Here is a 14,198-nt window from a genome sequence, read left to right on the forward strand (position 1 = left end):
TAGATCTTGTATCCAATCAAAGATTACCAAGCATGAAACAGATAAGAAAACATGACCAATAATGAGGAAAATAATCCAGCAACCAAAACTGACCCAGAAATGATACAGATATTAGCAGATAAGGACACTAAAACAATCATATCCATAAGCTCAAAAAGTTAAGCAGAGACATGGAAGATATAAAAAGACCCAAACTGAACTTCTCTAGATGAAAACTATGATGTCGAAGCTGAAAAATACACTGGACAGAATTAATGAAAGATCAGACATTAGAGAAGAAAAAATTAGTAAACTAAACTTGAAGACACAGCAATAGAAACTATCCAAAAGTGAAAAATGGGACAGAAAAAATAATTTTAAAAAATGAAAAGAGCATCAGTGAGCTGTGGGTCAAATTCAAGCGGCCTGTTACACTCCATGTAATTGGAGTCCATGAGAAAGAGGAGAGAGAGGGGATGACAGAAAAATATTTGAAGAAATAATGGCCAAAATTTGTACAAATTTGATTAAAATTATAAATCCACAGAACCAAGAAGCTCAACAAATGCCAAGTAAAAGAAACATGAAGAAAACTACACTGAGACACATTATAATTAAAGTGCTCAAAATCAGTAATTAAGAGAAAATCTTAAAAGAGGCCAGGGGGTAAAAAACATCACATTCAAAGGAACAAACAAAAGATGACTGCAGAGCTCTCATCAGAAGCAGTGCAAGCAAGCAGACAGTGGAGCAACATCTTTAAAGCAGCAAAAGAAAAAAGCCGTCAACCTACAATTCTATATCCATCAAAAAATATCCTTCAAAATTGAAGGCAAAATAAAGCCTTGTTCAGACACACAAAAGCTGAAATAATTCATCACCAACAAACCCACACTATAAGAAATGCTAAAAGAAGTACTTCAGGCAAAAGGAAAACACTGTTAGAGAGAACGCAGATCTACACAAAGGAATGAAAAGCACCCAAAGTGGTGACTACATGAGTCAATATTTAAAACTGTTTCTAATTCCTTAAATCGTTAATAGATAATTGACTACTTAAACCAAAACAGTAACAACGTAGTGGAGGGTTTGTAACGTGTAAAAGTGAAATGTGTAATAACAATTGCACAGAGCTGGAGAAGGGGGAAAACAGAAGTACGCCATTGAAGGTTCTTCTATTGTACACAAAGTGGTAGACCACCACTCAAAGATACACTGTGGTATGAGAAAGAGGCATAGTATAAAACCTCAAGCAACCACAAAATAACACAACAGTGCTATAGCTAATAAGCCAACAGAAGATAGAAAACAGAATCATAAAAAAATAATTAATCTTGGGGCTGGCCTGGTAGTGTAGTGGTTAAGCACGTGCACTCCGCTTGGGCAGCCCGGAGTCGACCAGTTCAGATGTCAGGCACAGACTCATGCACCACTTAGCAAGCCATGCTGCGGCAGGCGTCCCACACATAAAACAGAGGAAGACAGGCATAGGTATTAGCTCAGACCAATTTTCCTCAGCTAAAAGAGGATTGGTAGCAGATATCAGCTCAGGGCTAAAAAATAATAACCATTATCATCATCATCATCATCATTAATCTAAAACAAGGTAGAAAAACAGGAAAAAAGAAATCAAAGGACACATGAGACAAGTATAAAACAAATAGCAAGATGACAGATTTAAACCCATCATAAAATCACTTTAAATAGTCTAAATACTCTAATTAAAAAGCAGAGTTTATATATAAATTGTTATTTATATACTACATACATAATTTATATGTATTATATATATTACTATATATAAAATCTGTATATCCTTGTCTGTCTCCTGTAATAGCTTGAGTTCCTTGAAGGAAATATTTTATCTTACATTTCTCTGCATTGCCAGAACTGTCACATAAAAGGCTCTCAACAAATATAGAAAGAGGGAAGGAGGGGAGGAAGTCAGTCTATTGACTCCCAATTCACTACTCTTTCTTCTACAGGAAACCAATATTATAATTAATTTGTTTGACTACAGCCTTCTTAATTTTCTATCTGCATACCTGAGCCACACTGAGGGTAAAGTAACATCCCAACAAACCAAGCAAAGAGGAAATTTGCTGGCCCAGGCAACCCACACACAAGTGATCCACAGAAACAAGGCAGTGACTCCTTAGACAGCTACAGCTTCCACAGTAACATAGCTGCTGAGCCAACGACAGAGCAACTTCGTTATCCTTTTTCCTGTTAGCAATCCCTAATTTATGCTTCCTCTTTCAGCTATTAAACTAGAATGCTGAAGAGTGTAGCATTATAACAACGATTCTTGAGGATTTTCACCTTGTTTAGTAAGGGCTTCTCGGAGAGCAGGAGTTATCATAGCTCTTCTTTCACTGGCTTCATTCTTCACTGTATTCCTGAACAAACTAGTTTTCTCTTCCTGCTGCTCCTTTTCTCTCTGTATTAAAATAAAAAGAATGAAATCCAGAAGTGGTAATGTACAACAAAAATAACAGCACAACAATCACGAACACATAGCATGGATAAAAAGGTTCATCACAAACCATGGCCCATAAACCCTGTTCGCTCCAAAGTGATCACATTTCAGGCAGACAATGATCTAAAGATATACATACCAGAGTCTTTTCTCCCCGCCAAAAAATGTAACTACATACTCAGACACATACACTAACAAAACATAAGTCAACAATCCACTTATCTAGATGTCAAATATTTTTAGCAATCTGAGTACAGACAGCTGCCTAACTGCAGCAAGGTATTTCTCTGAATTTCAATTTGCTCACCTGAAAAAGAATAGTAGTATCTAAGGAGCAGGAATGTGTTGAAGGTTAAATGAAATAAAATTACCTAGCACAATGCATGATACATAATAGGAAGTCAGTAAATTATAGCTACTGCTGCTTATTACATCTACAAACCCCAGATACAAGTCAAAAGAGTGCTCTCAGCTGCCCAGACAGCCACCTGCTCAGAGAGCAAGTTACTCCACCACCTCCACCTCCATGGCTCCTTTTGAAGATCCAATGGGGAAAATTTGTCTTCAGTGATAGAAAAAAATCTGAAGGATAATATAAAACTGACTGTGTTTTCTTTTGACTTTGGCCACTAGACAATTCAGCAGCACACCTCTGAACACTGTCTAAGGCCTTGCATACTACCTGTCTTGTATTCTATGTAAGTGGCTTCATATTACAAGATGACCCTCATTCACTCTTTATACTGATTTCTTCCTCTCTTTTTAAATCTTACCATATGTGTGTATATATATATTTCTAAAGTTATCTCAATATCTTTTTGGAAGATGGTAGAATGCCAATTAATTTGGAGACAACATACAAAGTCTGTGTTACACTTGAGAGGAGACACTCAGCAGATCTTAATAAGAGCTGCAGACATTGAAAATAACTCTCCTTGGCAGCAGCCCTACCACCAAGCCCCAGACCACCCTCAGTCCCTGTTCATTATCAATGTCCAGTCCCCAGTAAGTCAGTAAGTGGACTCACGGCAATACCCTTTCTACCTAAAAATGAAACACCTCACAGATGACACGATGTCTGAGAAGTGCATCCAACTAATACAGAAGCGAGGATGGCCCACGTTTGAAGCTGGGCAATAGGTGACAGGGATTCACTGTACCATTCTGTCTACTTTTGTAATGTTCAAAGTTCTCTAGTATAAAGCATAAAACAGATTAAAATTGTTTAAAAAACAGAAAAAGGTTAAACCAATGAAATTTGGAGTTAAATTCTCTACCTTCTTTGTTACTTTAGGGACTTGCTCTGAAACAGGAAATCAGTGAAAAAGCACTTTAGAGAGTCAAATGTACCAAATGAGAAAAATAAACCCACAGTTAGTTCTCTGTCCTAAAAAGTCAGCATTCCAAATTACTAAATATAATCAAAATGCAAAGTTAATAAACAATTTTGCTTCTGTTAATAGAGTTCTCAACTACATTTTCAGATGGAACTGAAAAAAACTATAAACAAACATCACATCTGTTCTCATCTATCATAAAAATAATCAATTTAATGCTGGGTATTTTATTAAAAATTAAAAGACTCCACTTACTATTTTAAAATATTTCAAAATAAAAGAATCTTTTGGCTTTTTTTTGTCTATTTCAGACCTAAAAGCAATATATGAGCTTTAAAAGGAAATCCCATGATTGAGCAAAATGAACTAACCTTGACCTTGAAGCATTTAAAAGTCTCTGAAGTAATTCCACAGTGAGTTACTGTAATTCCCTACTAATCATGCAAGAATTGATAAGAGGCAGCAGTATTTCCCCTCGAAAGTCTTCACCACAAAACATCATCAGCTGATTTGCTTACCCCAAAGGCCACATAAATCCAAAACTGGAGCCAGTCCATGATACTGGCCTTTGACCATGGTGCTCATAGTTCTACAGACACTCCCTTGTGGTTTTAAAAAGAAACTTCTGACCCCTATGACACAAATATACTCTTAAAGGATGGAACACTGACTATGTCCCGTAACTAAAGAAATTATCTATTATAAAATGTGAGTGTCGCCAGCCCAGATTCAATCATTTAGATAAAAAGTTTATATGGAAAGAGATCAGAGGCTATGATTAAAGGTCTTGAGCATTCAGGACAAACAACATTTACCACTCCTTGCCTCTACAGTAGTTTAATCCTATCTTCCATATGCAGCAGCAATTTCATTTCCAAAAAGAAACACATTGGTTCATAATACTCCCCAGGAAGTGCAAAGCACCACTCAAATTCTAATTCTAATCTTCTAAGTGTAGACGTTTGCCCAGAATATAACAATACAACAATTACAGAGAACTTACGTATTTTTATTTATTTTTTAATAGCTGTTACACAGCCTAAGCAGAAATAAACGAAGATCCCAGAATTGGTCAACCTTGATTCCTCCCTCTCCTATACACCTATTTGACAATGGATGACCAAGTTCTAAAGTTTTAATTCCTAACATATTGGTTCCCTCCATCCACAATGCTACTGCTTTTGCCCACAGCCTTTGTTTCTCCTAAGAACAACCACAATAGCCCAACTCAACGGTTTCCCTGTCTCCAATCTCTACTTCCCCTTTCAACAATAAAACTCTTCTTCAGGTGTAACTAAAACTCCTGATGCTGCAATTTAACCCCACTTCTGCAGGTTCCTATTTCTTTAATAAAGGAATCCCCTATATACCACTTACTGGTCGTAGCTCAGTTTTTAAATGACCAATTTTCAGCAAGATTCAAAGCTTTTTGTGTATGGTAGGTTTTAAAGATTCTTTTTGAACTATTTGACAAGCAGTTTAAGCAGGTGTGTCAAGAGCTTTAAAATGGTTTTCCTTCGACTAGGTGATTCCTTAACCTGACTTAAGGAAATAATTCCAGAACTCACTATAACGTGCTCCTGGCTGCATGGAAAGTGGATGAATCAGGCTGGTGTAAAGGTAGTGTCTTGGGGCTGAAGGGATGTCACCTTTTGTTTCTGGGAGAACTAAATACTCAAAGCCTTAAAATAAGTACAAAAGGAGAACCAGCTTCAAGTTATTGCACTGCAGTACTAAGGAACTTTATAATCAGAACTGGACGCACTGAGATCCTTCCGTAAATTGAAATGTTTCTCTGCTGAGCAATTACCAGGCATTCTCCATTTATTTCCAAAACTAATGATACTGATATCACAGTTCGTCGGCTTAACCAGAACATGCTGCAGAGTACTTAGCAACAATTATTTACTACAGAAAAAAAAAAGTAGCAATCCGCTTTACATTTGGAAATCACAATATGAGAGAAATAGAAAATAAACAACCTAAGCATCGCCAGGCTCTTTCTGACATCTTGTTCTCCACCCAAACTCTTCAGTTTCCCTTCTGGGAACCACTTCTCCCCTGGGAAGACAGCAAAGGAGAGTGAAACAAAGACATGGGGCCCAGGCTTGACCCATCACCAGCCAGCCATGTGACTCTGGACAAACTGTTTACTTGTCTAAGTCAGTTTCCTATCCTGTAAAACGGTAAAGTGGAGATGATAAAAATACTTACATCAGGGGCATTGTGAGGACTGAATGATATAACCCAACGTGTACTTTGATTTCTCCTAATACTCTGAACCAATACCAGAACTACTCTCTGCCCACACCCCCAACCTACTCATCCTATTCAGTCAAATCACACTGCTTCCCATGTTCTTTAGAATAAAGCTCACACCCCCATGACAGAGGATGAAAAGGCCTCCAGGATCCTGCCCCTGCCTTCCTTCTCTATTTCACCTCTCCACACATCCCCACCCCTACTCAACTCTAGAAATACCAAACTGTTTCAAGTTCCCCAAACATGTCATGCTTCCTAGCACCCATCTCCTCTGCATCTGAATCTATCTTCCTAACTTTCCAGTGTTTCAAACTTTAGCTCTCTTGTTCTTGGATATCACTCCCACCCTTCAAAGTCTCTTCAGGTCTAGAATTACTGTCTTAGATCTTGCTACAGAGTGAGGCAGAACACCACTCTGGTATAGTAGTCAAACCTATCCCATTTGAAGACAGCTTCTTATACAATAAAAGTTAAGTGCACACTACATGACGGCAATAAAATAAAGGCTTTAGATGGATGAACTTATTTAAACTTCGAAACAACTTTATAAGGCAGTTGTTGCTGTTATCTCCCACTTTAGAGAAAAGGGAAGCACAGAGAGTGAAATAACTTTCCCACCAACACACAAGCTGAGACAGTGTGATCTACGACAGTTTGTGAGTATTATTAAAGAGGTCTTACAATAGGAGTGCTTTGGCCCAACTCTAGAGCCAATGCTCTTAAATACTAGACCTTCCTTTACAGTAACAACTCAGGAAATTCAGTGTGATGTGTAATGATGATCAGGCAGAAAGCAGCTCAACAATACATGTGAAGAGACCCCCAAAAATGACAAAAAAGATATGGAAAAGAAGAGCCAAGTAGTAATAACATCCACTACTGAGTTTAGTATACTATGTCCAATATAAAATGAAAACACAAGACATATTTGGAAACTCTGCTGCAAACTAATAATGTAAAACAAAAACTGGTGGCTTATTTTCATTTCATGCTAAAGTTGGAAAAAATACATATTTTTATGCCAGATCTAATGATTTTATCAGAAATATTTAACGAGAAATATGAAATATCACAAACCAACTACTTAAAGTCCATAAAGTCCAAAACCATTTCATTTCAAAAAATAATTTACATGGATGGCCAAAATTTTTGTCAGTGCTTTTTCTCCAGTGCCCTCTAATGGACATAAGATGAAAAAGCAAACAAAAAAGTCTACCCACAGAAATGCAAATCAAAACTACACCAAGATATCACCTTACACCCATTAGAATGGCTATAATCACCAAGACAAAAAACAACAAATGTTGGAGACGTTGTGGAGAAAAGGAAATCCTCATCCACTGCTGCTGGGAATGCAAACTCGTGCAGCCACTGTGGAAAACAGTATGGAGATTTCTTAAAAAATTAAAAATAGAAATACCACATGACACAGCTATCTCACTACTTACTATTTACCCAAAGAACCAGAAATCAACAATTCAGAGACTTATGCACCCCTATGTTCACTGCAGCATTATTCACAATAGCCAAGACATGGAAACAACCTAAGTCACCATTGACAGATGATTGGATAAAGATGCGGAATACTACTGAGCCATAAAAAAAGACAAAATCGTCCCATTTGCAACCACATGGATGAAGCTTGAGGGCATAATGTTAAGTGAAATAAGCCAGACAGAGAAAGACAAACACCACATGATTTCACTTATATGTGGAACATAAACAAACTTATAGACAAAGAGAATAAATCAGTGGTTATCGGGGGAAGGGGGGTGGAGGGTGGGCACAAGGGGTGAAGGGGCATACTTACATGGTATATGACAAACAATAACGTACAACTGAAATCTCACTATGTTAAAAGCTATTATGACAATAAAAAATAAAATACTAAAAAAAAACAAAATGTACCCACAAATTATCCCAAACTCTTATTGTATATTTGAAATTTGCTGAGATGAGATCTTAAGTGTTCTCAATACATGCACAAAAAAACAGTAACTATGTGAGGTGATGGATGTGTTAACTTGATTATGGTAATCATTTCACAATGCATACATATATCAAATAATCACATTATACACCTTAAAAAAATCACATTGTACAACCTAAATATATACAATTCTTACTTGTCAATCATACTTCAATAAAGTTGGAAAAAATTATTCCAATCTCTTCACCCACTCAAATAAAACTTTAAATATCTTCTCTTAACCTAGCAGAAAAATTCAGACATCTATCTAAATCAGATCTCTCATACACTGAAATCTATCCTGTTTTACGACAGTTTCACCACTGCAAATTACTCATATTTTTAATTAACAGCCATAAAATTATACATTCACTTTGACCCAGTATATCAATTTGGGGAAAATATAACCCAAGAAAATAACACATTTTTAAAAAGTAATAAAGGTCTTAGATCTTTTTCAGTGTTAATTATAACAGCAGAAAACCTGAAACAGAATACATGACCAACTCTAGGAAAATGTATACGCACATTTAAAATATTTAAAATGTCTAAGCAAACTTACTTCTCATTTTGATATCGGCCAGGATTTTTGAGATTATAATGCATGTTCTCATCTGACTCATGACAGTTCAGTGAGGAAGGCAGAGGTTGCAGTCCATGTTTCTCAGACAAGAGGATTAAGGCCAGGCAAAGTTAAGCAGTGCCCTTGGATCACCAAGTTACTAACTGGCTGGGCCAGGCCCTGAACCTATATTCCACACATTGTCATTCTTAACATCACTTCTGCCAGGGCTTCTAAAATACAAAAGCTATAATAAATGAGAGAGACTACACCAACATGCGGAAGTATTAGGAAATAAGTAACAAAATGCTGCAACAACAGGAAAGACAGATAGTAATTTTAAATTCAGAAAATAATTTTGGATATTGTGCTTAGTTTTACACTCATCAGAGTATTTTTTGGTTATGTGCTTTACAAAAGAAGCCAAACAGCCCAATACACAAACGGATACAGGACAGTGTGTAGTAAAGAATTTGGCCTTCCCAAAGAGAAGTTTGGCCTTTGTCCCCAGTTCCTGGAAACCCTTGGAATTTCCTGAATGATAGGAGTATCTCTGCTATTCATGGTGAGCCCCTCAGACCACACTTGACAGTTAACACTAATGAGGTGACTCACGCCAAAGTGCAGATAGTGGGTGTGCTGGAAACTGAGTTCAACCACATGGGCAATCAATCAATCAACCATACCTACATAATGAGGCCTCAAAAAAACTCTGCACATGGAAGCTCAAGTGAACTTCCCAGGTTGGCAATACTCCGTGTGTACTGTCACCCATGAATGCTGGGAGGGTAACTCGTCCAGAGGACAACAAACGAATGGTTCCCAGATGCTTGCTGCTCTATGGATCTCTTCCTCTGGCTGATTTTCTGTACCCTTTCCCAGCAACGAACTGCAACTGTGAAAATGACAGCTTTCAATAAGTTCTGTGAATCTTTCTAGCAAATTACTGGTTTTTAGGAACCCCTCAAACCTGCAGTTGGTGTCAGAAGTGAAAGCAGTCTTGGGCACAGTCGTTTGTCTAACTCCAGGCAGACAGAAAGAAATGGCTCACAGGAAAAACACACTCAATCTCACTCAAAATTGAAGAAATGCAAATTAAAATCAGGTTATTATTTTTCACCTTTCAGGTTGGCAAGATTTAAAAGACTGATAATACCTGGAGGGTAGCAAGGGTATCAAGAAATAGGCATTCTCATCTCTCCTGTACTGTACAAAGAAATAAAAATGTTTTCAACTTTTTACAGGGCAATTTGGAATTATCTATCAAAATTATGACATTCCTTTTGATCCAGAAACTTAATTTTATGAATTTATTCTTGAGATAAATTGACATCAGCCACAAAAAATATAAGAACAAGAGTCTTCATTATAGAAATTAGAAAAAACCTAAATGTAAATCAACAAGAGTCAAATAATTATGGAGTACTACATAAACATTAAAATGAATTAGGTAGATCTATATGACAGGACTAGAACACTGCCACGTTAAATGAAAAAAAGCAGTATGTAGGTTTAGAGTACACACCAAAATCTAGGTGTGTCTGTAAAGGCAGTAAAGTACCTAGAAGAATAATGCCAAACTGTAAAACACGGTTACCTGTTAAAAGTAGATTCTGGAAGAACAGGGACAGGGAATCGTATTCTTTGAATTTTTTAAACGTATGTAAAAAGGGTATTAAATGAAACTCCAAAGAAAGGGTCAGATCAAGTTATAAATTTTCAAAGGAAATATCTAAGAACTAGTTTAACAACTTTAAAAATGCCTCCCTCACATCAAGGATATGAAAGGGCAGAAAGTATGGAGATAAGAGGATTTGTGAGGATTTTGGAGAATATTGGTAAGGAATTTTAAGTTCCCTCTCTGCCTCAACGGAGAGACGCTGGCGGGTGGGTGCCTGTCTCTCACCTCAGGCCCAAGGAGAGAGACATCGACAGGGCCTCTCAAAGAAGCTGCTATGTATCCCCTGTGCTCAGAGGGCATCACAGACTGGTTTATGATTCCTGCCCAGGAAATTCAGAGAGCAAAAGGACTGACTAGTTGCTTTAGTAAGTGAGCACTGCTGCTAGGTAGGAATCAGCCTGTCCTCCTAGAATAGAGAACTCAGGAAGGTTCTCTTGGAAGCAGGGTGGGGGTGGGGGGATCTTAGATCCTGACCAATTGGGCAACTACCAAGGAGAACAGCTGACAGACCTCAAAAGAGAGCAAGCCAGAGGTACAGGGCTCAGAGGAAAAAGTGAGTGACCATGAGAAGCACACTTCTCAGAGTACACTGGCTCAGTGCAAGGGACCAGGCTGGGAGACAGGCTTGGACAATGTCTCCAAAGCAGTGATGAAAATGCTGCCTGGAAGAGTCAATTTTAAACACCTGATGAGGAGAGAGAGCACAAAGTCATGTCATCACAGTGCCAAGGAAGAACTTTCCCACTCTCTCTCCTGCCTCCCCCATCCCTTCCCAAAACCCTAAGAAGATCCAAAGTAGTAGCTAGCAAATAGGCCAGAAAGTAGACAATAAAGAAGGGAGAAGGTTCACTTCTGAATTAAATCAGGAACTTTGACTTAGTTTATTTAATATTACTTGAGATTACATTGGACATTCTATTGCCTAATTATGACTTTGTGTCTTGGGCCAGCCCAGAGGCATAGCGGTAAGTTCGCATGCTCTACTTCGGCAGCCCAAGGTTCGCCAGTTCGGATCCCAGGCATGGACCTACGCACCGCTCTTCAAGTCATGCTGTAGCAGGCATCCCACATATTAAATAGAGGAACATGGGCAAGGATGTTAGCTCAGGGCCAATTTTCCTCAGCAAAAAGAGGATGATTAGCAGCACATGTTAGCTCAGGGCTAATCTTCCTCAAAGAAAAAAAAAGACTTTTGTCTTAAAGTACATACAACGCTTTATTACCAAAACTGACCAGAAAAGTCATACAGTCTGCCAGAGTTTTCACCCCAAGATGGGGGAAGGTTCTCCCTCCTGCACGGTTGAAAGGGACATTAAACTCAAAATAAAGCAGCTTCAGGGGCTGGCCTGGTGGCATACTGGTTAAGTTTGCACACTCCACTTCAGAGGCCCAGGGTTCACAGGTTCGACTCCCAGGTGTAGACCTAGCACCACTCATCAAACTGGTGCTATACAGGCTATACCAGTATTTATTACTTTTAAAAGATTGTTCTCTAAGATTTTTAAATAAAGTTATAAAGACTATCTGAGAATATAACAAACATTTTTGTAGTAAAATAGAAATTTAGGTGCATATGAAACAAAATTTAAATAAATATTCCAAACCCTAAATTCTAAATTCAAATTCTAAATACTAATAGTGATTTTTCTGGGGAAATTTATCAGCAGTTTTTTGCCCTTTCTCTATTTTCTAAACTCTCGTTGTTACAGGTATGTTAATTTATAGTGAAAAAATTTTTAACCAGGCAAGTTAAATAAATGTTAAATTTGTTTCCTTAAATTACCACTTGCTATAATATGGGGCCACACAGAGTAAAATTACAGGGTCCTCATGTTTTATGCAACGCATAGTTCTTACAACCTCATATAATTCAAAACTAGTCAGTCACCAACTAGTCTTATCAAAAATGGGAGATATTCTCATATGGTAATATCATAATTTAAAATTCAGTTGATACTAGTCTTTTGTTTTCGGGTCATAGAAAGTAGTTCCTCCCCATACTTTTTATTTCAAATTCTCAGAAAAGTTGAAAGGTATAATGAAGACCCATAGTCCCTTCACCTAGATTCACCACTTTTGCTTGACCATTATCTATCCATCCATCCACACACATATTTATAAAATACACACATGCATAAATAAAATTTTGCTGAACCACTTCAAAGTATGTTGCAGACACCATGACACTTCACCCTTAAAATACTGCAGAATTCACCTCCCAAAAAAAGATGATGCTATAGAACTATAATACTATTATTATAATGAAGAAAATGAACAAAAATCCAATATCTAAATAAAAATCCCTTTCAAATATCCTCAAATGTCCAGACAATGGCCTTTTCTCTTAGATTCAAGACAAAAGCTTATATAATGAGTTTGGTAATGTTTCATTAGTCTTTTTAAATTTTAGAACAGTTCCCACCCCGTGTTTTATTGTTGTTGTTATTGTTTATGACATGGACCTTTTAAAGAGCCTGGCCATTTGTCTCACAGTGTCCCAAATTCTGGATTTGTCTGATTGTTTCCCCATGATTAGATTTGGGTTAAACATTTTTCACAAAAAACTACATACATGATGTTATATACGTCTTGCTATATGTGCTTATGTGATCAGGAGGCACATAAGATCAAGCTTTAATACAAACGATCAGGCTAAATTTGATTGTTTGGTATAGGTGGGAATCACCTAATCGCTCCATTTGTAAAGGGTACATTTTCCCCTTTGTAATTAGTAAATAATCTGTGGGATATTTTTTTTTTCCACTGATTTATTTGACACATCTAAGTGGTTTAGACTCTGGGATGATATTTAGAGACTATACAAATATCTGTTTCCAAAATTTCACCCAACCCCTGCATGAATCAATTATGACACCGGGGATTGCAAACAGGCAATTTTCTAATTTTTATCATACCTTCTATATTTATTATCTGGAAATCTCCCATAAAGATTTTCTCCTGTGCCTCTCCTTTATTTGAATAGCACAAGGATTGATTTTTTTTAATTTGATGTAATACAATCCATTATGTTCATTAGATAATCATTATGTTCCTTTTTGATGCTCACATTGTCCCAAATTTGGCATGCAGGAAACTGTTCAAGCTTGTTCTTATATCCTTTTGACCTGTCTCCATTAGTCATTGAAGACCTACTTGCTCAACAAGATGTTCCAGATCCATCTGTCACTCTCCCTTCCGGAAGCCTGGAATGGTTCAACCATTTCTCCAAGGAGCCATGGTTCCTTTTGCAGGGAATGATATTTAGAAAACAAGATCTGAGTTCTCACTATGCTTGTTTCTAGGTCTATGGCATAATAAAAAATATATCTGGTCTTTAAACCCAGTTCCTGGCACAGAGCTTCAAAAACCTCAGCATTTCCTAAATGACAGAAATATCTTTGTTATGCTAATGAGGTGACCCACAGGGACCTCTAGAGAGCTTCAGGATGGGGGCTGGTCACTAGAAAGAGCAACCACATAACGCAACTCTGGGCCAGCTGGGTCTCTAGGGAGAGGAGAGCAGAAGGGAAGTTGGGTGGAGATTGAATCCATTCCCGTGGCCAATCAGCTAATCCAACATTCCTCCATAATGAAGAGTCAATAAAAATTCTGGATACTAAAGCTCAGGAGAGCTTCCTAGTTGATGAACACATTGATGTGGTGGGAGGGTGATGTGCCCAGATTCCACAAGAGAGGGCGCAGAAACTCTGGGTCTCTTCCCTATCCCCCCACTCCCAGACCTTGCCCTATGTGTCTTTTCCATTTGGTTGTTTCTACTTCGTATCCTTTCTAATAAAACTATAATCGTAAGTATGGTGCTTTCAGTCAGTTCTGAGTCAGTCTAGCAAATTATCAAACTTGAGGGGGTCATGAGAACCCTCACATTGATAACCAGTTGATCAGAAGTGCAGGTGGCCACCAAGACTTAC

General features: G+C 37.6%; 1 protein-coding gene and 1 long non-coding RNA gene across 13 annotated transcripts in view; one reads left to right on the top strand and one right to left on the bottom strand.

The window, feature by feature from the left end:
- The window catches only part of LOC103558201 (S-adenosyl-L-methionine-dependent tRNA 4-demethylwyosine synthase TYW1), a 214,454-nt gene that overhangs the window by 175,760 nt on the left and 24,496 nt on the right, over positions 1 to 14,198 (bottom strand). For all 12 annotated transcript variants that reach the window (XR_011524726.1, XR_011524725.1, XM_008531059.2 and 9 more), the window contains one exon: positions 2,302 to 2,419. Coding sequence is in view for 10 of the 12 variants with exons in the window: in XM_008531059.2 (XP_008529281.2) it covers positions 2,302 to 2,419 (118 nt within the window). In the remaining 2 variants the exon portion in view is untranslated. The remainder of the gene's footprint in view (positions 1 to 2,301; positions 2,420 to 14,198) is intronic.
- LOC139074863 (uncharacterized) lies at positions 10,725 to 13,612 on the top strand. The gene is made up of 2 exons (XR_011524727.1): positions 10,725 to 10,822; positions 13,408 to 13,612. It is a non-coding gene; the product is annotated as an uncharacterized lncRNA (long non-coding RNA).

Source organism: Equus przewalskii, chromosome 12 (genome assembly GCF_037783145.1).
Source record: "Equus przewalskii isolate Varuska chromosome 12, EquPr2, whole genome shotgun sequence".
In the NCBI taxonomy this organism is placed as follows: Eukaryota; Metazoa; Chordata; class Mammalia; order Perissodactyla; family Equidae; genus Equus; species Equus przewalskii.